At 39.6% G+C, this 27,192-nt stretch overlaps 1 protein-coding gene across 1 annotated transcript in view; it reads right to left on the bottom strand.

Annotated features, from left to right (window-relative positions):
- The window catches only part of khdrbs2 (KH domain containing, RNA binding, signal transduction associated 2), a 70,281-nt gene that overhangs the window by 25,638 nt on the left and 17,451 nt on the right, over positions 1-27,192 (bottom strand). Inside the window, exons 2-4 of the mRNA XM_067609900.1 lie at positions 24,135-24,262; positions 6,317-6,433; positions 775-921 (exon numbers count right to left, since the gene is read on the bottom strand). Coding sequence (XP_067466001.1) covers positions 775-921; positions 6,317-6,433; positions 24,135-24,262 — 392 coding nt within the window. The remainder of the gene's footprint in view (positions 1-774; positions 922-6,316; positions 6,434-24,134; positions 24,263-27,192) is intronic.

Below are 27,192 nucleotides of genomic sequence, written 5' to 3'. Positions count from 1 at the left end.
GTGTCATCACTGTCGGCACCAGTCGTACCAGCTACTGATAACTAGGAAACAGACCGCAAACAAGCAAACAAAAGCATCCAGCTCCACCAGGACTTCCCATGATACATAGATATAAGTTATTATATAGAGTATTTTAAATATTTTGACATTGTGACAGTTCTGTGTCTGTTTTGAGACAGAAAAAAATAATAACTCTGTATTTCTTTTCTTTTTTTTTTTCTATTTTGGCTGATGCTCTTTAGTAATCATTTGTATTTGGAAGGATATGAACTGCTCGGTACAGCTGCGGTATCATCATCCTCCTGGCTCAGTGAGCAGACATGCTCGTAAGAACATCGGCCTCGGTGTAGGAAAAAGCATGAACTACATAAAGCAGACTCATGCAGCACGACTCCTCCATTAAGCTTATCACATTTGCAAAGCTTGATTAATATTTACAGCTTATACTCAGCAAGAGTACACAACATGCACATTAATTATTGCTAATTTGCAGAGTTCTGCAGGCTATACAGTGCTAGAGACTTGCAAGTTGTTCCATACTGCACTTTAATTGCTGAATACATTATTTTTTATTCGTAAGGGCATGTAGTGTGGGGCAGTGAGTGTAATGCAGAGGAAAACTTCACACTTATATCTTACTTTTATGTAAATAACCTGTAAGCTCAGAAACAGATTGTTTTGTGTTCATTAGCCTGGTAGAGAAATGATCAAGTCAGCTGTGGTGACTGACGACTTCTACAAGGAATAAAGATTAGGTTGAAAAAATAAACTTACCGGAACTAGGAATTTTTTAATCTCCTCTAAGGCATGACTCATGCGGGAATAGGCCTCTCCAGGTGGGGCAAAGACTTCAATTAAAACATGAAGATCATTACTCAGATGGGCGTATTTGGCTTCGCCACTTTTCCTCAATTCTTCTTCCTGTTAAAAAAAAAGAGAGCAGGTTCAGGTATTCAGACTTAGATTAAACTTGTTTGTACAAATGCATCATAAAGGTATAAACTAAACGGATTGACAAAGCACAAGAGGTAAAATGTGCTAATATTGAGTGAAAAGAAGATGGATAAAACATACTTTTGTAATTTAATTGCATGTATACCTGATTATTTTATTGATCAGAGATGTTTTTGGAAAGATTTGGGTTTTAGAAGTAGCAGTCCCTTCCCAAAATGCTCCACCTGTCAAAGGTTCCCACTGAAGACACTTAAATGAAGCTACTTCTGCTCAAACATGGTTAAGAGAATGAAAAGTCTTTGAAAAGTTGGAGCTGTGACACACAAACTCCAACTTTTCCCTCTTCTCATCATAAGCATCTCTTGGACATGCAGGCTACAATCTACAGTCACATTTATGATTTTGTTTCAAGGTGAAGAGACACTTGAGCAATCACTACATTCATCAGCAGGAAGACACTTGTATCATGTAAAAAAAACATTTCTCAATGATATGTGGCCTTTTCCTCTCTTGTGCAAGGAATAACAACTTCTAGAGAATAATTACTTCTCATCTAACAACCACACAAAAAAGTAAAGCGGAGTAGAGTTAATAGTGGAGCTTGTAGAGTCATAGATTCTGGCACCAGGGATGCTCTTAGTGAATGTTTTTCCGATAGCATCTTGTGATTTGTTGATGTTGGGGAAAATGCTCTGTGGGCCCAGCTCCAAAAGAGCTCCAGGAAACGTTTAAATGGATTGAGATCCTGTGACCCAGACATGGAATATAGTTCAAGTCGTCTTGATGGTCTGTAAATGATTGGGTGACTGCTTGTGTCAAATGGATGTGAGGATCTTTAAGAAAAAAAAAATCAAGGAGAAAAAGACAGACAGGCTGCACAGACAGGGGACACCTAAGGAAATTGACATCATAAACATCTGTTCAGACAGGCTCTGAGTCACCAACGGGCAAGAAAAAAATCAAGCAAACAGTAAGAGACGGAAAAAGCTGAAAACACACAGGGAGGCAGGAAAAGAGGAAATGTAACAGTAACAAAACAGAAGCTCAGGCAACCTGACAAGATAAAGTGAAAGTGTCAACCATATGTACAAAAAAAAATTAATGAGGGAACGAGGTGCAGCTGGAGTGGCAGGAGACTGATTTGCGAGACTGTCCTCTCAAGAGAAATGACAGCATCAGTCGTTAAAGCAAATTCCTAAAAATGACACGTTTACGTTCAAGTGACAAAGCCCTCTATCTGATGTAGTAATTATCACTCTTTGCCGTCTGGAGCAAAGGAGGAAGTAGTGTGATGTTGTTATAAAGCCACATAGTCTTCAGAGGGAGGAGATGGTGATAAGAAGATGAAGAATAGGTGTGCAGGGCAGGGAGACTCACTGAGGACGCCTGGTGGGCAGGTGCGTGCGTGCGTGTTTTTCATCTACAGAGTGAGAGGGGGTGAGGGAGAGGGACATGATGCAGACATGACCATGACGATACCAAATATATTAAAGCAGCGGGTGCGGTGAAATCTCTTTGTCAAATTAAAAATTTCCATAATTGTCACCACAAATGGTGCTAAACAAGTGCTTTCAGTAAGTATACGAAATGTCCAGTTATAATATATCTATGAAGTTGATAAAGAAGCATTCATTATTACTTTTGGGCCACTTGGAGTGAGCAGGAACAGTTGTAAACACAACAATTACATATTATTAACTTAACAAAGATTTGCCTGCACATCCAGCACCTGGGGAGCAAAATAAACACGAATTTTTAGTCATGTCTCTGTCCTCCTGATGAATGTAATTCAAATATTCACTCTCTTTTTAGATTTGTTTTTGTCTCCACTGACTTCTGAGGGATGTATCTGGCTCTTTAGCTGCTAACTACCCCACTATGATCACCAACTAATTATCACTAAGTTTGTCTGTCTGCTGTTTGGTGATAGCAGGTAGCATACAGTGGATTTATCAGAGCTATCTCACTGAAAACAGCTGCCTGCTGCATTTGGAAACGTGGTGGATGAGAGAGCTGAGAATGAACCAACAAGTTAAGTTGCAGACCAGAAACCCCAAACAATGAGCTGAGGAGTGAACTGCAGAATCTATGAGTGACCCCTTTCAGATTGCATATAGTATTGCACAACTGATCCATTGTAAATGTCAAAATATTGACTAGTGCATCTTTAACAAGAGAGGGCTTTAACAAAAACGAGAGGGCTCCACAAGACAAATAAAAAAGCACAAGCAAAAAAAAGCGTCTGTAAGAAGGTGCTGAAGTAAACAGAAGATATCAGTCCAGGGTCCTTAATGCAAACTGCTCCAAACTCTGATGAGGAGAAAAACCCAATCACCTTTTAGTCTTAAGCCAGGCCCAGAGGGCCCCTGCCTGAGGCTGCATTAAGGCCTTAAAGGCTTAAAAGATCTGTAATATAGCTTGGGGCTAGTCCTAACGGTGTTTTAAAAGGAATCTGCTAAATCATAAAATCAATTTGACACTGAACAAATAATCAGAAAAGATGCTAGACCAAGAGTGGAGGCATTTTGTCTGCTTGTACCAGTTAAAAATGCAACACAATCTAGGGATGATTCTCTTATGCCCCAAAACAGAGATAGTTCAGGAGTTTCTTCACCCTTCATTCATCCAACACTGCAACAGGTGGCTCTTAAGAGCTTCATTCAAGGACACCTTGATGGTGGCTATTAAGAGAGAAGAGTGCCACTCACACACACTTTACTCACTCATGCAGCCAAGATTCAAACTTTCGTCCTTGCATCACAGGCCTGTTCCCTGCCCTCTGTGAGAAGTCAGCTCTAATTAAAAGATCCCTCCTAAAATTTCAGCTGGCTTCACATTTTCTGTCAGCGAGCCAAGGTCATTAAAGATGAGATCAAAAACGTGCATGTAGGCAGATCCTGTCTCTGAGTTGGTTGTAACATCCGACACTTTGTCTGTGAAATGTTCCTACAGAGCAGCTGGACACTTTGAGAGGCTGGTTTACAAAAGGAGGAGCATACACAGAGCTATACACGAGATACCGTGACTGCAGTACGGCTGTGTCATTATCAATCAGTGTATGTTGCTCTACTATAAGGAATTTGGGATGTCAGTGATTAAATTCTCTCTAACCATGCTGTGAGTCAGAGAGGTGAAGTGTGGCCTCTCTGTGACTCAGCACAGTGTTAACCAGGCTAATCTGAGGGCACATAGTGTATTATTGGCCATATGGTCTAATATGAGTGGGTGGGCTGCTCTGCTGAGAATTTCAAACCTGAGATATTACCTTTGTGCCGAGCTGATGCACCCTACCTGGGGAACTGGATGAGATGGCAGAAATGTGTGACGACAAAGTGCTTCAGCGTGTAATGGGACTTTGGTTATGTCTGCACCACACTGCCTTATGCTTAGGTGCCTCAATTGGCAGTCAGTCTTTCAGACGTGACCTTTAGGCTGATCACAGAGTCCTTCAGAGTATTGCAGACTGTACACAAAATCAATATCACAAACACAAAACACCAAGCTAAATCTGCATAGCCTAACCCTAACCTTTTGGTAAGAGACAGTGTATTATTTTTTTCCACCATGAATCTGCCTCAGACTGAAAATCCAGGTAAAACAAACAAACAATATTGAAACTTATGCATTGGATGCATATTTGTGAACAAATTACGTTTTGCTCATGCCTGTTATTAACATTTTAGCGCCTCTTTACTTAATTCAACACTCTGACAACAAGTTAATGCAGCACATGAGTAAACAGAATGGACTTGGTGGCAGGAAGCCAACATTTTAAATGAACTATTGCACCGGCCAAGGCACATCCAAAAATGGGACAGCAATGAAACGTCTCAGTGCCTTCAGTCTTTGTCAGAGTGAAGACTTTGCCTCGCAATCAGGCATGACTGGAATTCCCTATGAAAGGTATTAGTTTCTAATTATAAAGCCATGAAATTACTGAGGAGTTTTGAGTTTTATTTAGTTAACTTGTCTGAAAGCTTGGTCCTCCTCCACAATACTACTGATTAAAATTGCACCTTGTTACAGGCACATACAGTAATTAACAGGATTGGATGTTGGGTAGGATTTCACCACTACAGTATTTTAAGTATGAATGTTCACTTATAAATATAAATAAACTAAATAACTGCTGCTTCCTGCTGTTGAAACTAACATGGACAAGAAGTCTTTAAACTTTTGAACTTTGAACATTTCCATTTGAACATTTTCTTTTTTTCCCCATTTCCATGTGAACTAGGCAACTCCATCTGCTGAGGAAGATAATATGATATAGTCGAAAGGTCCAGAATAGCTCAGAAATTATCTTTGAATTTCAAGGTCCTCCTGATGTTGTTCATTAAGTAAAACAATGTTTGTTATTTTTTGAAAAAAATGATCAATTTTGTTTTTGTTTCCATTTACTAATGAAGATAATGTGATGGTTGAAAGCCCCAGAACAGCTACTAAATGTGGTGAGATTGCTTTTCAATCAATCAATCAATCACATTTTTGTGCAGAATCACCATGTAGCATGGTCCCAATACACTTTACAGTTAAAAAGAATACATAGGACAAAACATACAGCAACCAATTTACAGTAATAAAAATTAAAAATGAAACAACCGCATTAAAAACATCAATGTTAAATGGATGTTAAAAGGTGATGGGCCTGGATATGTTTTAGGAGAGGCTGTAATGAAGTGAGTAAAGGTAGGTTTACAGTCTTGATTTAAAGATTTCAACTGAACGTGCTTCTTTAATATAATTTGTTGTTAACTTTTTGTTTTCAGCTAAATCAACTAATATGTACAGATAACTAGAGCCAACCTAATATGTTTAAAGCATTTTACCTTCACCTTGTTCTTGATGTATTAAAATTCAGTGCAAGTTTCATTAGAGAGGTGGTAAGACTGCAAGTCTTTTGTCATGTCTTGATGTCTGAATCGCAGGCTACAGTAATAATAGCGATGTAACTCTACAGCAGCACACTGAGAGCTGTTATGAGCATGAATAGCAGATCCAGTAGGCTGTCTGTGTTCACGCTCGGATAAGTTTGGCTCCGGGGGACCACAAGTCAGCAGGATAAATGACTTTGGCAAAGAGATTCATTACTTTGCATCCATAATTGACTATTACAGAATACGCTATTAAACAACACACAGAAAAACATTCCCATTTTCTCCTACATATGTTTGTCAACTGCAAAACGATTAATTTGACACTTGGTGTTATTCATCTCAGTTACTGTTCAGATGCTGTTTGGTTAGAATATTCTTCTGTGCTTTGTTTGAATTTTAAGCACTTTGTTTCTGTAAATATTTCCATTTGATCAATATCTTAGACCGGCCAAACAGCCATATTTCAACACAAATTGATTTCTTACCTTGCCTTTATCCCTCATGGACCCTTTGCCGAGGATGGACATCTTCACTCCTGTTTCCTCTTGTAATCGTTTCATGGAATTTCCCCGCGGTCCCAGCAGCTTTCCAACAAAATTAAACTGTGACACAGCAGTTTAAAAAAAAGAAATTAGACACCTTATCAATGCTTGTAACATATATTACAAGATGACAAATACTGAAAAAGCTATTAGTTTCATGATCTATATATGAGAACAAATATTTCTGTGCTTTGAGGTAAAAGGAATTTGATCCATTTGGGGAAAAGGTTAACCATAAACGATGTTTGCCAGCCATTAGTCATCTGTTATCAATATAATCTCACATTCCATTCACCATTTATCATATGAGAAAAAACTGTAATATAACCTGTAATAAATCAATATAGTTGTGCTTTGTGTGTAGAATATTAAAGGTGAATGGGACTCTCATCTGTGGCCCAGTATAAAGTATGCAGATATCCTTTGCTTCAACTGTTCCCTCGCTAGTCATGTATCTTATTGGCGTTTATGGTCATCCGTGTCATGCAGGGGTAAAAAAAAAAAAAAAAAAAAGGTGAGGGTTGGGGGGGAATATAAAGTCAGAAATAATGAGGTTTCTTCCCAGTGGGAAATTAAGTAATACTATCCAGATGACAAACTATCAGATTCAAGCCTCAGGGCTCTGACTATCATTTCCCTCTTGCTGTGCACCAGCCAGTGTTCATGTTGAGAAAAGTAGCTCAGGGTTGTTGCAGGCACAACACTGCTGAGATTAGTGGTGATTAATCCGAGAGCTGAAACTCACATCACAACTGTAGTCAAGTGGGTAATTTTGGGAGAAAATATGAGCAGAGGATCAATTAGAAAATTAGAAAAAAGGACAATTAATCTTTTCATTCTTTAAACAACCCCATGAAAGGCTCATTATAATTTACACACTAGTTTTTTAAAAAATTGTAACAAATGATTCGACCTTCAAATGTTTGCTGTTGGATGAGATGATAAGAGACCACCTCCAGAGCTGAACAGGTGGTCAGCCGCCCACCACAACATACTCTGGCCAACCCTAAAATGATATTAACCTTTTCGCAAAGCAGCTTCTCCTACTGTGGCTGAGCTACTAATAACTTCACTGCCAGCTGTGTGGCTGCTGCAACTCAACTCCGACAAATGCACACTCAGCTTATTTCATGAACATCATTATTATCATGAGTGAACGCTACATTTCAGGTTAGGAAGGCGCCAGGGGGCGCATAGATGAAATCATCTTTAAAAAAAAAACAAAAAAAACATCCCTACTGTCCTTGCCTGTCCTCTGCTCTGAATGATTAAGGCACCTTTGTGGATGCCTTTCTTCACAGGGGTTGCTTTGACAGGACTATCCTATAGCTGGCAGGGAGCTTGAGAGCAGATGGTAGTTGCAGCTACGTCGAGAACACGCTCTCTGGGCGGTGGAAGAAGAGTGGCCTGTTTTCATTAAGCTAATGAATGTCTGGAGCCACTATGCTGCTCCATGGCGAGCAATTTAGGCTTTAGAAAGGGGCATGGTTTGGTGTTAAATGAGGTTTGAAATGATGCAATGTGCCCCCTGTTGTCTCAACATTGATAGCTATGCAGATATTAGAGGGAAGGGTGTTGTGAATGCAACAATTATGCACAAAGACATTTTAGACATTAAACAAAATTCAGTGACAAAATGGGCATGTTGATATACTTATTTGTATTTCACAAACATGACCGACAAATATTTAATTTGGAGCTCTTGTGCAAGATGAACTAACATATGAATTTCCATGTTAATTCAGAAAAGTCACACAGGAGGTGCAGTTTGGGTCGCACTAATGTGAATCTGCAAATCATTTTCTACAAGAACCTCAGTGACTGAGGCCTGGTCTCACCCCTACTTTTGAGCAAAATAATTTCTAAAAATCTTCTGACAAGATCTGTCACATGGTACAGTTAAGTCCTGTGTAGCTATATGTCATCCAAATGTAGATTCTTTATAAAAAAGAATGGTTTCATAAGACAGTCTCCCAAACTTTTTAATCTTGTGGTGACAGGCAGCAGTGACATTGAGTGTTACAGGTGAACTATTTAAAGATTTTGGCACAACTCTTGTAAACTTATGTAAAAAAGAAAAAGTAATATTTTCAAAGTTCTGTCCTCACTGCTTGTGGAATCTGACATTAGCTGCAACTGAGACTGATTTGGGTCTCGCTGCACAGTAGCTGGCACAAAGATATGTAATCTCAGGCATAAAAATGTGTTTTCTACAATGGGAAAACCTAAACACGACTAAGACAAAACATGTACAACTTGTTGGGAACAACAGTGACTGATGGGTACTGTTGAGATCCTCCTGAGCCCAAATTTTTTTTTTTTATAAATGATACAGTGTAATATAATGTTCCTGAGCTTAATACTGTAAATGGACAGTAGTTCTTTTCAGAGGCATGACAGTGGAAAATTTATGGAGGAAAAGATTTTTGCACCTGTAATGCAACACAACATCCCTGGACATGAAGTTGTTTTTTTTTAATTGGAATAAAATAACCACTGTCCTGTATAAAATGACACGATTTCTGTTAATCTCATACCATGTCACTGGTGTCCCCTACAAGGCCTATAAACACACAATAACATCCCAGCTCAGTGTCAGAGTAGATGGAGAGTCAGGCAGCACACAGGAAGATACACAAATATACAGTATTTTGCCATGAATTCATAATAATGTTTGTTTGAGAAGTATTTTACACTTTCATGACCTTGATTTTTTAATGCAGCCATAAAAAACAGCCCAGTTAAAATGTGATAGTCATTAAAGCAAGGCTTTAAAGCAAGCTCAGGATGATTTTATGTACAGAAACAGCATTTTTCTAGGCTTTAGTATGAGGCCAGTTCCATGTAAAGTATAAAAATATTGAAATTTAACAACTCACAAGGTGCTGTCTCACTGCCGATCTAATGACAAAAAAAAACTTTTCAGCTTTTAGGTTGGAAAATTGTGCATGGTGGGCGCCCTTTAATGCAGTGCACCGGAGCCAGTTAAGATTTGCAGATGTCCTGAGGCATTTACTGCCAGGTTAGCGAGCTGTGCTATTGGGGAAATCCAGGTTGTGTCAGATAGGAGGATTAAAGCCTTAGGTAGAGGTTATGCTTTAATGACAGCCAGGGATGAACGGGCTGTGAGCGTGTCAGAGGAGTGTGTCCTATCAGCCCCACAGACATTAAAGAAAGCAGATGAGTGGTTGTTTGGTGTGTGTATGTGTGTGTGTGTGTGTGTGTGTGTGTGTGTGTGTGTGTGTGTGTGTGTGTGTGTGTGTGTGACAGACAGAGGGGATTTACTGTTCACCTGGTGAGCTTTTCAGAGAGGGATCCAAATTATCTGAATGTCTGAAGAGAGGTTGTCTGTCAATGTTAATGCCTAATAGTATCAATCATCAAGTTATGAATTCACTGTACAACTGTTTTCGTAGTAGAGGAACAAGGGCATAAGTTTGGTTTTAACTTTGGTAGGGACATTTTTTTTATGTGCACTTGCTCTCTATCTTTCTTTTCTCTTTCATATGCACACATGCTCACACACATAAAGAGCCTGATTAGAAAATTTTTACTTTATTGAATATGTATTTGCGGCATTGCCTGAAACCAGACCTGTATCGTGAATTTTTCACACATTTTATTTTATTGATATAAACCTGAGACCAAAATTAATATTTAAAATTGACATTTCATAGACCGTCAAAATAAAAGTTACAAAAGTAAATGTATAAGAGCCTGTAGGTAATGTGTTACTCTGTTTAAACCAACTATCTGCTGCAAGGTTTTCAAACCTCACCTGAGATTCTGTAGCTCCGTCCTTCTTTCAGTTTGTTGACTGATATCTTTGAATCATCTCCTAAACTTCTATTTGTATTATTTTTCATTCAACTCCTGAACTTATGGCTAGTTCATGTCACACAGGCTTTGCCCTCTACTGGACTCTGTGGGTAATACTCTCCTCCAATCACATGCATGCAATCGCTCACTGAAATTTGCATGTATGTAGCCAGCCAACTAGGACGTGCCTACCGATTACATGTGTCTCACACAGTAAATAAGGCAGCGTCACTACCGCTTTCATCCTTCTCACTTCAGTGACAACGATCTGCTCACTGATCTTACCTGTCCATGGAAGGAGTCGCTGCTACAAGCTCATTCCTGCCTGTCATGCCCCGGCCTCATTGCCGCCGCTGGTGCCGCCGGGCATCTCTTCTGCTTTGAGTGCCTTGGACAGGACCACGCAGAGAGTGGCATGATGCAGCCACTACCCTAGGTTCACTGCAGAGGACTTCCTATGACTCAACGCTGGCAATGGTGGGACCATTTTTGGTTGTGTGACGTCTCACTCCACTGCAATGAGAGTGACCCGGAGCTTGAGATAGATCCCTGCATCAATGAGTCTCCCGCTTCATCCGGTGCCCTGCCGCTGCAGCCGCTGCTGCCAGACGCCAAGGCTGTCTCAGTACCTTTGCTAACGGATGATGAAGACAACATCTCGTCTGTGTCTACAAAATCGCTGACCTTCGGGAATCCACCTCTTACTTCAGTTCGCCATGATTCCCCAAAGGTTATGGCCATGGCTGTGGAACATGTAGGGCTCTCTTTGCCATCTATATCCCGCCTGGACATTTGACAGCGTGTCGAAGTGTCCTGGAAGGAGCCGCTGAAAATGAAGTCACCAGTGGGGGGACTGGTTTCCTTCCTGAGAGTGCAGAGCCACACGGGGACAGGCTGTCCTGGTGTGCCCCCCTTGGAAGAGGTCCTTGCAACCCTCGTGATTCCTCACTCAGCTGAGTGGGCAGTGAGCAGGATGCTGCAGCCTCTGCTGATGCAGGATATAGACATGCTGGAATATTTTGAGGCTGGCCACGCAGCTGGCCGCAGCAGCAAACAACATGGGAGTGTAAACCGCTAGACGTCCCCTGCACAGTGGAACAGGCCAACTTTCTGGACCGTGCCATCAGCCAGATGAATAACCTGATTCTGAGTGCTGTTACTGCTGCAGGGCATGTGATGTTGATTGCCACAGTGGGCTCACATCACGTGTGGCTGGAACTTGCCCTACAGAGGAAGGACAGAGAAGACCTCCTGGGAGCTCCCATAGCTTCAGACGGGCTTCTCGGGTCCATTTTCTCTTTCACTCAGTGCTTTAAGAGGCGTTTAAAAGGCGTTATCATTCAAGACAGCTTTGCTGCTTCCACTGACTTCAGCTAAGATAGTGAGCGAGCTGTGTGTCCTGTTGGTTCAACCCAATTGTTTGCTGCTTCGTGGTGACCACAGTGGTGCTACTCTTGGACCGAACCCCTACTTTGTTGCTAAGAACATAAGGAGTTCTTTTAGGTCAGGAATTATTCAGCCAGAGGCATTATGTCCTCCACCCCATGGGGACATCAGGAAGGAAAAATTGCATCTATTGTGCCCATTGCATGCATTGGCATGTTATGTTGCCCCCTTTTGGTGCACTGAACCGCTGTTGTGCTATGGAGAGGGAGTGGCCGGTAAAGCCCTATCCAAGAAGTGCCTAGCTGGTTGGCTTTGTGAGAGCATCTCCCAAGCCTACTGGCAGGTGGGTAAGGACCCTCCTGCAGTGGACCGAGCATATTCCACACGTGGTGTAGCAGCATCAACGACCTTACTCAGTGGGGTGAGTGTTGAGAACATATGCATGGCAGCGCCCTGGTCTATGCCTTGTCCATTCATAAGGTTCTATCTCTTGGACATGACGGGCTCCTTTTCAAGGTCTGTGCTCACAGGGGCAACTCAGGACATGTGAAAAGGGTGGTGTGAGTGCCAGCTGTGGAACACCTAATGACCCCTGGGCAATATACGCCTGCATTCTCCCATGATCCAAGAGGACTCGGGGAATGAGGTGTGCAGGGTGTCTTTTTTATGGTTTTTGACCCCTGCGAGGTTAGGCCATGGTTACAAACTGGCTTGGGCCCCCTACAGCTCTACTGAAGCAGCTGGGATTATAAAGTAGTAGGAGGGCTGCGGTGACTAACCCATGGCTGGTTGGGCTAAGTGAGGCAGTCTGATGACCTGTTGTGGCAGGGCAAACATTCATCGAGCTACTGTGCCCATAGAGTCTGGCAGAGGGCAAAGCCTGTGTGAGATAGAATGAAGGTTACGATATTGTAAACCTAGCTCTATAAGCACAGGTGGAACCCTCTAACTATGGACCCTGCTGCTCCTATGCTGTCTGCTGAAGTGGTTTCAGGATAGGAGCTGCAGCAAGACACCGCCTTTTATACTGTGTGGGACACATGTAATCAGTAGGTGCGTCCTCAATGGCCGACCACGTACATGCAAATTTCAGTGGGCAATCGCGTGTGTGTGATTGGAAGAGAATATTACCCATAGAGTCCAGTAGAGGACTCCGCCTGTGCTTATAGAACTAGGGTTACAATATCGTAACCTTCGATCTTTCACTATGACATCAGAGCTCAGCTGGGAGGCTGCAGCTCACCTGTCTGTGTGTCTCTGTGCTGCTCAGGCTGCTGCTGACAGGATTTTCATAAGAAAATGATGTCTGACTGTCACAAACAGATCAGTTGGACAAGCTGTGACTAATTTAATTTTATAAATAGTTTTCATGACATACATAATAACTCTGCTCCTGATCAACTCTTTCAAAAGGGATGGATGGTATTAATTAGTTAATATCTCCCACTAATTTAAAATAAGATTAATGTTTGGATTAAATACAGAACAATTTTATTAGCCAAGCGCAGCTGTCATTGACACTTTAGTCCCTCTTTAAAAAGGACCTGAAATCACTTTGAGAGGCATTTTCACCCACAGTAATTGACTTGTTTAATTTAATGACATGTCTGTGCAAAGATCACAAATGAGCTCACACTTAACACCTGAAATTTAAATATGATATCAACTGACTGATGTTAGTTTTGTCCAGTGAAGTCATTTTCAATTCTGTGAGGTTTGAAAATGTAAATACTAACTATTTTAGATTCTATACCTCACTGACTCCACTACTGCTGCTGCTGCCGGGCTAGTCGACAATGTGTAACTCAGTTTGAAGTTGATGGTTGCCAGGTAATCAAGTCAAATATCCCGTCTTTCACTTGGGGGTGATCTCCAAACAATTCTTCTCTGAGTAGAATCACTTGCTCCAGCCTGCTGCCGCATGCATGCATTTTATCTAGTCTGTTTCTACACTGCATTCAGACTCAGAGAAAATAAACAGGTACGTTGATGCTGAAAACCTGTGTAGGCCTACTTTTTTTCCACACAGAAAATTGATCAGGAACCAACAAGGGAATTGAAAAAGAATTGGGCCAATAAGCAGAATCGATAATTGCACTGGTATCAATAAAATCTTATCAATTCCCATCCCTACACAGGTCTTACCGTTAACATTATGTGGAGTGAAAATGGCAAGATGGTTCTACATCGGTAGAAATATTGGTTGGGACAATTCAGCTACACCTTGACATTGGTAGGGACACGCCCCTACCCTTCATCCCAAATCAACGCCCATGTTGAGGAAGGTGACAAAATGACCTTAGTTACTGTATAAACATCATCACAAAACATGAGAATTTTGTAATAGAAATAAAACATTTCTAATTAATATGTAAACCCTGAACTGTTGCCCAGATGGTCTACTCACACAGATGACAAAAAAACATGATTCTTGTAAAATCTAATAGGTGACAAACAACTTGAGCCAAGATCAATACAGACAAGCAGCCAGCGATGCCAAAGTGACGCAGCGCAACAAAAGCTGTTTAAGACCATAAAACTGTTCCAGACAGGCTGTGTTTTGCTGTCAGAGCAGCAGCTACATTGCTTTCCTGGTAGAGCAAAAAAAAAAAATCAATTCATACAATCTGAGCTCTGTTCTTGCAAGTCTCTAACAAGCCAAACTTTTTTTTTTTATTTTTTTTTTTTTACAATGAATCTCTTTTCAGTTTTTTTAAAAACAAATGGAGAATCTGAGCCTTATAATTCCTGCTCAAAATGAAATAAAAGTGAAGTAAAAGTCAACACCAATGGAGGCTGGTCCATAGAGGCAGAGGAGGTTGATCCTCTATTTTTTGAGAGGCAAAAGGGAGATCAAAATATAAAAGAATATTTGGTTGAAATAAACCATCACAAATCTCAGTATCTCCTCTCAGCGGGAGGAGAAAGGGCAGTGTGTGAAGTGGTGGTGGTGGTGGGGTGGGGGTGGGGTGGAGGACGGTTGCCTGCTGTCCTCCGCAGGGCGGGATCTCTTACATTGGACTTAATGTATTTCATTTTTTTTCATGCTAATCTGTGATTGGCCATGACACGTAAAATGACGCTCCAAGGGAGGCTGTCCTCCCTTACCAATCAACAACCAGAATGCAATATTGACATCGAGTTGGTCCAATGATAGTTTCCAGATTTCATCTTCAATTCTCTCCACTGTAAGGCAGAGTAGCAGCAGTAGATAGCTTCTTGCGTTAGCCAATGCAACAGCTGGCTTGTTGTAGCAGCCTGAAGAACTCTTTATACATCCATGGAAGGACTATTAAGGACTGTTGTTAAGCTAATGGGAGAAATTATCTGGACTGGGCAGTGCAGCAGCAGCAGGACGCTGCCGGGGAGGCTGGAGAGAGAAGCAACTGGAGAAACAACCAGGAGAGTTAGCTTGTTTGTCATTGTTGCTAATGATATCAGACTGGTTAAGCAGCAGCCATATAGTTCTGTTAACTAACAAACAAGATGACAAACAGTCACAAATGGATGTTATAACATGGATACTTCATCTCCATGAAAGAAAGAAGAAGACGTCAGATACAGCTTCTCTCTCTCTGTCTCTTTGGTTGCTAATTTCATCTCTGATGGTTAAATGTCTCTGTGTGGCTGTTGTGTGAATTTATCTCCTTAACAAGAATGCAGCAGAGATCATATAATGTGTTGTGGGTAACGTTAGTTTGCTTGTTGAAGTTACAGTGAGCTGTATGGACTCACTCACTCATTTGTTTTTAATTGAGTGGTTGTTCAGTCACCTGATGATTAGTGAATGAGTGCAAGAGGTCTGGCTGCTTGCTTCTGACAGTTTCTTTAGTTCAATTTTAAGCTGAGCCATATATTGAGTAATAAGCTTAAAGTAACTAGAATAACAAGTGTTAACTAGTGGTGTAACAGATTGTAGTTGATCCGTGATCCGTACGGATCTCCCCCCACGGTTCGGCAGGCATATGAACTGCGGATTAATTGCAAAATTTAATGTCTCATTTAAGACAAAGTAAACAAATTGCTGTAAGTACAAGTCATGGGCAGACAGCATGTCGCTAACATTAACAGGGATTTTGAAGAGCAACGATCAAACCAGCATCTAACGGTTCTGAAGTGACATTTGAGTTATGTTTACCTGCTGTTTAATGTGCTGCAGCTGAGCAACTTATTAGCATCTAGCTGCTAACTGACGTTAGTGGTGAATGTTTGTTATCAAGTTTTGATGATGTGGACAGAGGCTGTTTCACTCACTGTTTAAAAGAGGAAGGTATCATGCCTCATATTGCAATAACTGAGCATTGAATATTTTATATATTTTATTTTATTTAAACTTTGGACATCTTAAATGTTGTTTTCATTTAAGACCATGGGCAAAAGTTCCTTGCTGTTTCTGGCTGTAAGTGTGTCATAGAATAAATGGAAAACAAAGTTTTATTTGTCTCCCTCTTTTTTTCGCTGATCCTAATAATGATCTGATCCGTGACTCAAATCCGTGATACGATCTGAACTGTGAGTTTTGTGTTCATATTAACACCCCTAGTATTAACATGTCAGCTTTGTAGACTATATTTTGTATGTCGTGCACATAGATAAGAGTGTGTAAGTCAAGTATTTGATACATGCATTAATACTTTCTGATGTGAACCTATACTTTTAGATCTGTGAGTATTTTTAGTGTTCAATCTTTCTAGTATTCAGCACTGATCTGAACCTGTATCACATTATAAGCTTTGTGCTACTTTATATATTACTGTATACTGAGGAAATATAAAGGAAACACGTGTAAATCATGTGATATGTTGTCTGTTTTTGATGAGAACATAAATTTGTTTTCACAATAAAACAATACTATAAATTTGAATTTCACTTTGTTGGTAAAATGACACATTTGAATCACTCCATGGCTAAAATGAGCACTTCTTTGTTTAGAGACAATATTTACATGCTAAATGTCTTTAAAGAAGCAGCCTTTTCACCACTCAAGCAAATTGTTTTATTGGCATATAAAATTGCCCCCCACCCCTCCAATTTCATCAGGTGGGACAATGATATAGTTTGATGCGGTTTGTTGTAAGATTCCATGTTGGTTTTCCTCCTGTCCTCCCCAATTTTTTGAGTCACCAGCTGCCACTGGTTAACACTATTAGTGTCTTAATTTCACACTTCATGCTAATGCTACACATTTTTGTAGCACACTGTTGTGGCAGTTTGTAAACAGTACAAGAAATGAATGCACTTTATAGTTTTGCTCTAAAAATACATAAGTTAGTATGTACAGATATATGTCAATCTTACTGTGAATGAAAAAAGCCACTTCTTCAAATTTGGAAAATTAACTGGGCTTTTTTTTTGGCCACTTGGGGGCAGCAGAACAAGCTGTGAACACAACAGTGCCACATTATTATCTTATAAAATTGATATAGCAAACATATTAGTGAACAATTTCCTATTTACCAGTGGCGTGGTGTGATTTTTCCACTAGGTGGGGCTATAGCCCTAGATAGCTCTGTGTATTTTGGCTGTGAACATGTGCCATACAATGTAGCATGGGGCCAGCTGCTGGTGGCTAGTGGCTAGGCTAGCGGTTTCTAAAAGTTTAAAAAAGTATCTTTTGGTGGCCACTTAGCAACTGCTTTCAATTTACAATTATCACCACAGTACCACAATGATCCATGTATGTTTTTCCTGCCTTTAAGGGGTAAATGTTATCTAATCAGGAAGCAGCAATTGGGCGTAAAAATTTTCACCCCACATCCAGTTATTTTCGGCATGTGGTGTCAACTAATCAGGGGCCACCATGACGCGCCGAACATATTACAAACCTACCGCCGTCAACTGGGGAAAAGTACGCCCTTCAGCACACAGACAAAGATTGTGGGCAGTGTTTTTTCATTAGTCATCACCGTTTCTGTAATTATGTATGATTTATGTGAGAGTAACAACTGAAATGCACCCTTAATGGACCACATACTCCTGCTATATTTACACATCCTGCAGATACAAAGCAACATTAGCATTCATTTTGAATTATGTTTGTGTCCACTGGATGAATGTAAATCTAGTATTCACTCTTCTTCTAGCTCTTTTTTTGGTCACTACCAACTCCTGGCTCCAAGCTATCTTTGTTTGTTGTTTGTTGTTTGCTGCGCATGTACTGTACAGTGGATTTATCAGGACCTTTCAGCTGAAAACAGCTGCCTGTTGCTGCTGGATATGAGGTTGATGAGAGTGGTTAGAGAGAAACAAAACAGTTAAGTTGCTGTAAAAAACAAATGCATTTGTCTCTATGAGTGACACCTCTCATATTACTCGTAGTTGTTTGATATTTGAATATAAAAATAATGATCAGAGCAATTTTAAACCTGCATTGAATAGTTTGGTTTGGGGCAGCGGAAACAGACTGTGAACACAATATTGTCATATCATCAACTTTTAAGGTAATATGTTGAACTTGTTAGCAAACAATTGCTTATTTAAACATCCAGCAGTTACAGGCTACATTAGCAGTTATTTGGAGTTGTGTTTCTGTCCACCTATGTGTAGTCCAATATTCATTCTCTTTTAGCTCTGTCTGTGGCCTCTATCAACTCCTGAGAGAAATATTTTTACACTTTAGCAGCTTGATAATTCTCTGTAGGTTCATCACTATGAGAGATGGCTCTGACATTGCTATTTTACACATTGTTATTAAAAGATATTGACTGTAGCTGCTTTAAAGACAAACCAAAATGCGTGTCTAAGTATTTATATTTTATTTTTATTTTCCCAGGTCTTCTTGGAGCTGTCTCACCATTAGTTGCAATTTGCTTGAATTTTTTTTCCAGCTGTGAGCAGCTACACAATTTTTGTGAAGTGCTGCATTGTGGGACAATAGTGTCAATCAGCAACATACTCAAAAAAATCAAGTGAATGTAGTCCGCATACTGACATATTACTTGATTCCTGAGTGACTGCACTACATACTGAAAATTTGTTTTCAGTATAGAGTTGGATCATTGTATATGTGGGAAGGTTTTTAACATTTGGAGGCAATTTATCTTTATTATATCTCATGAGCAGCATTGTGGCAGACAAAGTCATACAAACACTAACTCAGTGGGATCCCAAAGTGGGACTGTGATGCTATCGTACAAGTGCTTAATTTTAATTCACACTCTGTACGCCTCTACTATATTCAGCACTTATCTAAGCAAAACACCTTTCCACATGATAGGCCTTTCTTTGGGACACTGACATCTCTGGGTGGACAAAAAATTGAATTTCTCTATGGGCAGAGCACAGCCGCAGCACTATTTAAAGGTCACAATAACCTAAGACTGATAAGCTCAAAATTGTGGTGCCCACAAGGACAAAATACAATTGAATGTGTTGTGGGTTGTGTATGTACCTGCAGAATAGTTAAAACAATCACTCTGCCGAGGTAAAACTAGCTAGTCAATGTTTGACAAGACCAGAAACGTGTCCATGTTGTTTTTAAATAAATCAAATTTATTCAGTAAGAGGCCACCAATCATTTTGGTAACATTCTCACATGCAGACATGCAGAATAGTCCCAGCACTATACTAACAGACAGCATCCACCATTGAAAATCCATTTCATGCCCCAAGGTTATGAGATGCTAATCAAGCTGTCTCATTAAACAGTAGAATATAAATTCTAGTTAAGCGATAATTAAAATGACTTTGCTGATTATCTTAATCATATTTTTTGCTGAGTAAATAGTGATTTCTGCATACAATTTCAAAACTTCCGTTAGAGCCCTGTTGTTTGCATGTCAAAACAGGACAGGTACAGATGTACCTCCTCTTCTCCCATTAACCAAGGTCAACCCTGTTTTCAAGGTTTCATCACTTTTTCAGAGATCAAAGATAAAAAGTGATGGTAAGGTTATTGGAGGAAGGCCTCAAGGGCAAATTCCTTTATCTTGTCAGGCTGTAAAATGACAGCAAACTAATGTAGATTTTACAGTGGTGCACAAAACACACAAGTCCTCGCATATGAATGATATATACAGCCAGGGCCAGTCTGTAACAAGATGCATTATCCCTCCAGGTTTTATCCAAATAGAACAGCAGTGTAGCAGCTGCAGCTTTCCCAAGTTTGAAATTTAAACCAATTACAGAACCCTGTAAGCCAAACTCAAACAGCGTGCACACCGCCAAAGCATATCTTTGATTACAGTTTCATGAAATTTAACTCAAAAGTTTCTTTACTTACATATGTACTGATATATAGAAGTTGGGGTAAAATAATCCTACGGTTTTACTGACAGCAGCAAGGTTGCAAATGCATGAATCCTATTTTTTGAGCAAATATGTTTCTTTGTCAGCTCTCCAGCATTTCAGATGCTGACATTAAAATGTATAGCCCAATCTATGAGTTTGGTTTACAGATTGGTTTGGGGTGGTCGATATAACAATATATACTGTGATATAATTTATCTAGTCAGAGATTTTGCCATACCTATATCTATCTCTTTAACAGAGGTATTAAGGTAGGGCTGTAGGTAAAATGTTTTATTATTATGCCAATTATATTTTCAATTAATTGGTTAATTGTTTAGTCTATAAGATGTCAGAAAATAGTTAAATAATGGTCACCATAATTTTCCAGAGCTCAAATGGTTGGTTTTGTCCAACCAATAGTCCAAAACCAAAAGATAATCAAACTTTACTATATCATAATATATATCAATATCATGACATACATGTATATATACTGTGATAAAGGACATATTTCATATATCATATTTCTAATTAAACATAGAAAAAGACAAAACAGCCTTATTCACAGTAGATATTTAGACTTGTCATAGCAGGAGAAGCACAGGTGGAACAAATAACATTAATGATGGCTGTTTTCTCTTTTCTTTTCATTAAGGCAGTGGCTCTCAAAGTGGGGTCCAGCGACCTACAGGGGTCCTTGATGTGAAAAAGTTTGAGAACCACTGTATTAAGGAGTGTCAGTGAGCCAGCATGCACAATAGGCCTTTTTCACAACAGACATTTTGATTTGTCATAGCAGGAGAAGCACAGCTGGAACTGATAACATTAACGATGGCTCAGTTCCATTCCAACACGTCCTCATAATTAAACGACCACATAGGTCGATTGTACCTGCACCCCAGAACAACCCATAGGAGCATTTTCAGAACAACCCATAGGAGCGTAATATGCTGCTTTCCAAAACCGTTACAAGTCACTGTTAAAAAATAATTATATAAATAATTATTTAATGTGTGAAAATGCTATGGTTAAGGTCTGGTTAGGTTTAGGCACAAAAACCACTTGGTTAGGGTTGGGAAAAGATCATAGTTTGGGTTAAAATGATCACTTGAAACGTTGTTTCTGGAATTCAGTCATAATTAATTATTATTATTCATTAATTGCATCTGTGCCTTTCCTGCTTTAACATGTCAAAATTTCTGCAGTGAAAACGGCTTACAATGTGTGTCTGTCAGTACACTATATAGAATGATTTCATCAGCACTGGTTGTTTCACTGTTAGATGACATTAATCTTCCAAGCGTCACTTCGTCAAATCTGAAACCGTCCAGAAGAATTCTCCCAAGTAATAATTTAATTACTTTGCATTTAATCACTTTCCAGCATGATGGCAGCTGTAAGCACGAATGAGCACTGTTAGCCTGCTGAAATGTGAAAGAGCAGATTAATAATGTTTCATACTTTATTCTGCCACCAGTGATGGAAAAAAAGACATTATTGAATACTAGACATGAGAAAACAGCTGTGACAAAAAATGAGGTTCCAGTGTGAAACAAAATAAAACCAGTTAGTTTGAGTCTCTTGGTAGGACCACATGTCATCGGAATAAAAAGTCAAATATATTGATCAGTGAAAAGTGGCAGGAATTAATGCCTGTGGAGCCACAGTGTACATAACATTTTTCATAGCAGTAAAGCCAATATTGATATGTTGTATTTGATTGTTTATCTCTGATGAAGCCCTAAACAAGTGTATTTCTTTGTACAAAAGCTTAAAGAAGGAAAACTGAAATAACAATTAATGTGTTCTCTAATTTCTCGTGCAACTGTTCCCGTCTGAAAACTTTTAGTTGTATGTTGTGTGAATCATCTTTAATTTCATCTTTATCAAGTCTGCATTATGTTTTGTTTTTCCTCATCCTTCACTGGGCATGCTCTTGATCAAAGAGTTGCTTCATGTGGCTAATTATCATTAACTGAAAGTGCAGTGTTACCAAGATGTTTAAGATAGTGACACTGCAGTCCTGTGGGGTGCTGACTGTGCAATTAGGTCACAAAGGCTGTTGTTGGACAACCGCTCTGTCCCTCTGGACTGCACTGCTTTGCTTACTTTGCAGGGCTGGCCCTATTATGTTCATTATCCAGAACCAGGTTCCTGAGGCTCTGTATTGTACCTGTGATTTTATTTGTTTATGATCATAATGTGGTTTCACACTATATTTTATATCTCATTTATCTACCTCAGTAGATAATACTGATACTGTTCTCAGTACTGGCCCTTTCTTTATCTTTATTATTCACATTACAAACCGTATCTTTGCTGCAAATTCAATGTTCAGTACTTTTTAATAAGAAATTCTACAACAAACGGACAGAAAAAATGCAATTTAATGAGGAAAGAAGAGAAAGATGTCCCTGAGTCATTGTAGGTTTTCTGTTCTCTGGCTCAATTGGTATTTTTTATAGATTTGAAATCAATTTAATAGAGTGAGGAGTTCCTGAACACAGCTGAATTACTTTCTCAACACTGATCCCGAGAAGGAAACAGCAAATTGATTTCTATGGAGTGTCCTGAGGGGCTCACTGGACTAAAGTACATCGCCTGGGCTCCTGAGGTGAAGTTAAATGTTCCTCTATACCTCCTGACATCCTCTGTTCTCTAGTCCTTCTCTAATAACACAGACAATAAAGTAAACTAAATGTGGAGCTGCTTTGAGATCATGAAACAGGATGTTGGGATAGAACTTGACCTGAGAGTATGCAGGACAAAGACTGAAAAATGGACACTGACAGTGTTTTGTTGGGGATCAATCATTAACCCGCTTTACTATGAACACTCACACCAGCAGTGACAACAAGAGACAAAGTGACAAAGTGACCAGAAGTGATTCATTATAAATGAGCGCTTGAGGGAGTGTCAGAAAGTGAAGAGACTGTGTGGAGCAATGGTTGAACATATATGTTTGAGCTCTTTGGAGAGGGGACCGCTGATGATGGAATTAATGTTGCAAAGTGACAGTGAAGTACACACATATTTGATAGTGTTGGTTTAAAGAAGAAAGGAGCCTGCAGGCTTTATGTGATGGGAGGCTTTGGCTTTGTCACTCCAAAAGCTATGATCAGATTTTGTGGAAGGAAGTTGAGTTTGCACCACTCAAAACAAGGTGCACCAGCCAGATTCGTGAGATCACAACATCACGCTAGAATCCATCTTGTCAGGCTTCAAGTTATGTGCTTGTGTCTTGTGAACTACCAGAGCATTTTTGTGTGATCTCACGATCTTGCAAATCCAGCTGCCTCGCAAGGTAAGACGGTGATAGACGGTGATAGACAGATGGTTCATCCAATTACCTGCCAAGTATATTTTGAAAGTACCTGCCCTTTTCCAAACAGTTTCCAAGGACAACTTCTCAGATGGTTCCGTGTAACAAACCATCTGGCGCGTCAGGTTATAGTGAAATGTTTAACCCAGGGAATGGCATTTTTGTTTTATGGAATCTTAATATTTAGCTCTTACTGTATATCATCATGGGTGTTATGAATGATGGCATTTGTTATCAAAATGGAAGTTGTATTGTTAAAAGAAAAAAAAATGATAAAGACAGTAAAGCACAGGGGGAAAAAATACTTACAAAAATGTTACCTACTCACTAAATGCATGTACCAGTGATCTGATACTTGAATTGATCTGTGTTTGTTTACAGATAGTATATAAAATGTATATATACTGTACTTGAAGAGCAGAACAAATAATCAATATAGTATTGAAATATACTCTTCTGCACTCTATACTGCTATATTGACACCACTATTGTTAGCCGCCTGTTGCATGAATGTGTTGATGTCAGTGGAGCAGTTTTCCTTGATTACAGTGGCAGTAAAGCCTTCAGGTTCACCACGAGCAGCTGTGTGTTGCCGCCTCATTAGGCTACATTTCAAACTCTGTCAGTACTGACATTGCATAACTCAGAATAGTGAGTACTGTGTCATACAATGATTTATGGTCATTGTTCTTTACTGTACCCTTGAGTGCTTTAATGCACTAAAAACTTTGTTTTTTGATGACTACATCAAAATAAACAGACACTGCCCAATGACTTTCTATTAGCCTGCTTGAGCTCAGTGGGATTGTTAGTGCCAGAAGTATATGTGCAAAGGGTGAAGCAAGCCCAGACTAGGAAGCCCCATTCACCGCCTGACAGCTAAAATTAATGAAACAATGTCTCTCAGTGTCCATTGTCCATTCTCATGTCTCAACAATGTCCATTTTTCAGGAAATAATACCCAAAAGAGGTGCAGTGTGATTGGTTAGGGCTGCTGCGTCTTACCTTTGGATACTGTTGGACTGGAATGAGAACTCTTTCAGAGAGCTTGATATTTTTATTGCTGATGATATCTAGGTATTTCTTCACGTCACCATCTTTTCTCGATTCATCGCCCTCATACTTTTCAATTTCTGCAGCAAAACAAAATAAAAAAAGATAAAACAGATCATTAGTTAATTATGTAACTTTGTAAAAAGAGCATCAGTCAACATTTTCTAGTCTGATTTGCAGCCAACTGCAGCATGACAACCAAATAGTCTGAGGCTGGGGACACATTATGAGAAACTTAACTATGCATTGCATCACACAATGAATATTCTGCTGATTAATTTGTGTCTCAGCTGTAAATATGCTCAAATTGCAAACTTGATGATATGAGATTATCCCACTGACTCCTGATACGTCCTTACATCAGGCCCTGTAATCTCATGATCCAATAATTCCAATCAAAATAACAACAGAGGCAAACAGTCACACTCAGCTCTCTGAGCCTCACTTCACTGCAAACAGAGCTCTCATGGGCTGTTAGCAGTCTCTGATCCCTGCACAGCACAGGATTTACGCTGATGTCGGATTAAACATACAGTATAAAACGCCTGATGTTATCGGGGAAGAGTCATTTGGGGTGGTTAAGATTAGATCTGTGAACTCTCACATTAAGATCATATTTGCAGATGACTGGTTCCAATTAAACCGCAGTATGTCTTTTTACAATTTGCAGGATGGGCAAATCTTGTGCAAATTGGCCCAATAGTCCTCTCATGTGTCCCCAGCCTTATTGAAATAAGATGAGAGATGAGAGGTGGATATTAACTGTCTAGTTCAGCGTACTGTATCAGCAGGACAAGAGCAACACAGTCCCAGAACACCCTGAACAGTGATATTTCATGAATGGTGCATTTTATAGCACTTGAGCAAGAACACACAATACATTTAAGGGTCGAGAGACGAAGCTATGTGTTGTTCACCTCAGACGGGTGTTGCTAATTAATACTCAGTGGATTTACAGTTATCGGCCTTGTAACACACTTGCTGGGCAATAAAACTCAAACCTGAACAAGACTGAGAATAAGTCACTGACCACTCCTTAGTCCCTATATTGAAACTCAAGAGTTCATTTAGACTGGAGCACTTCACCCTTTTTTGAGCTGTCAACAGTGTAGTGGACAAAGCTGTGCGGTTAAAACCAGCTCTGGCCAGTTGGACATTTCATTATAGAGCAGAGGGCCAGACAAAGAAATTACTTAAAGGATATGGCTGGTGATTTTTTTTTTGCAGTAGACTACCGATGTTGTCCAAAAACTATTAAAAACACGTCATTCAGCCAAACTATTGCACTGGTTGACATGTTCTTTGACCATGAAGATTATGGGTCTCATTAGTTTATTTAGAAATGGCTCTAAAGACCAATAATAGTGATCACAGTTTCAGTCTCAAAGTAGTTCCTTGTAAGGCAGAGTGTGCATGAGCGCGTTCCATTTACAGAGCTTCGCTAGCTTGTTATATAGCATATCACAACCTCTTGACTTTGGATTATATTGTACATCATAAAGAACTTTAGAATAAAGTCAAGAGGTTGTGATATGTAGCACAACAAGCTAGCAAAGCTCTGTAAATGGAACCACGTTCCTGTGCATGCGCAGTGGCGTCTGTCTTACATGGAACAGCTCTTAGAGACTTAAAACATGATCACTGTTTCTAAACAAAGTACTGTGACCGTAATCTTTGGGGCCAAGGAATATGTTACCCAGTGCAACAATGTGGCACATTTTTTAATAGTTTTTGGACACAGAGGAATAAGATATATCAGGCTTTGGATACACAAAGAACACTTGCAAGTTCATTGTTGGTTTGGCTCTGTATATGAGATTTGTTGACAATAAGAAAAATATAGAAAGTTTTAAGTACCAAGAAAGATTTTATTTTGCCCTCCCTGTGCAGCATTTCTCTCTTCTTGCCAGTTTTGACAAAGGAAGGAATTGGACTAATGACTGAAAGCTCTAAAGAATGAATGCACCTCAAAATCCATGTTAAAAGTATCTGAATTTGACCATTTAACAGTTTCTGTGAGGAAATTGTATTGCCATGATGGAATAATGTTCTGGTTTATTTTCCCAGTTAAGAGTCCTTCTGAGACTGTTCCTCAGCATGATCTTCTGGACATCCATAACTCCAGCTTAATGATCCCTTTGTTCCAAGCTGTTCCAGCATTCACTCATTACAATTTCTAATGGCCAGTGGTTTTAGTTTTACACAGAAAATGTGAGAATGTCATTTGTTCGATATTGCTGTTGTCTGTTAAATCACACAAGTTACTCCAAAAGCCTGAAATGCACTGATTTCTACCAGCCTGACACAATCTCTCTGATTGTGCCTGATAGTCCGAGAAAGATCATTTAAATTGGGACACGCTTTCCCTGCTTTTTTCGCAGTTTGTCTCAGATGACTCACATTAAAGCTACAAAGTTGTCTCAAAATTAGAGGTCGTCTAAATGAAAGAGTGCAAATGAATGTTTCAAAATGTCACTGAGGTTATTAAGCAAACTGTATGTGAGATTGTATGTCAGCGCCAGATGGAAGAATCAATCAGATCAAATCAGACACCATATTATACATATCGTTTAGACTCATGTCAAAAACATTCACAAGTGTATTTTTCCCAGTCAAGTTGTAATAGAAAGGATTGTATCATTTAAACCCAGTGAAATCTGTGAACAGGTAAAGCTTACTCACAACAACATCGCCTACCACTGTGTACAGGCTGTGCCTGAAAACCTCTTGCTGAAACCACAAGTAAACAGATTGAACCCCTTTAACCTCTTATTCCAGTCAACACGGCTGAGTCATGCCTCCTTATGTGACACTTTACACAAGAGGGGTCCCAGGATAGCAGGAGCTTACAAAATATGCCTGTTAAAAATAGCATTTATGTGGCTTGCCTGAGGTGATTAATCAAACACAACCTGTCTTGTGCAAACACATGCATATTTTGAACTAGCTGTGCTTTACAGTATATACAGTAGACAGGGTACAGTACAATGACAATGACAATATGAAATAT

The sequence above is a fragment of the Thunnus thynnus genome, chromosome 14 (genome assembly GCF_963924715.1).
Source record: "Thunnus thynnus chromosome 14, fThuThy2.1, whole genome shotgun sequence".
Classification (NCBI taxonomy): Eukaryota; Metazoa; Chordata; class Actinopteri; order Scombriformes; family Scombridae; genus Thunnus; species Thunnus thynnus.
Note: the sequence above shows the minus strand (reverse complement) of the source record. Positions and strands in the feature narration are given on the sequence as shown.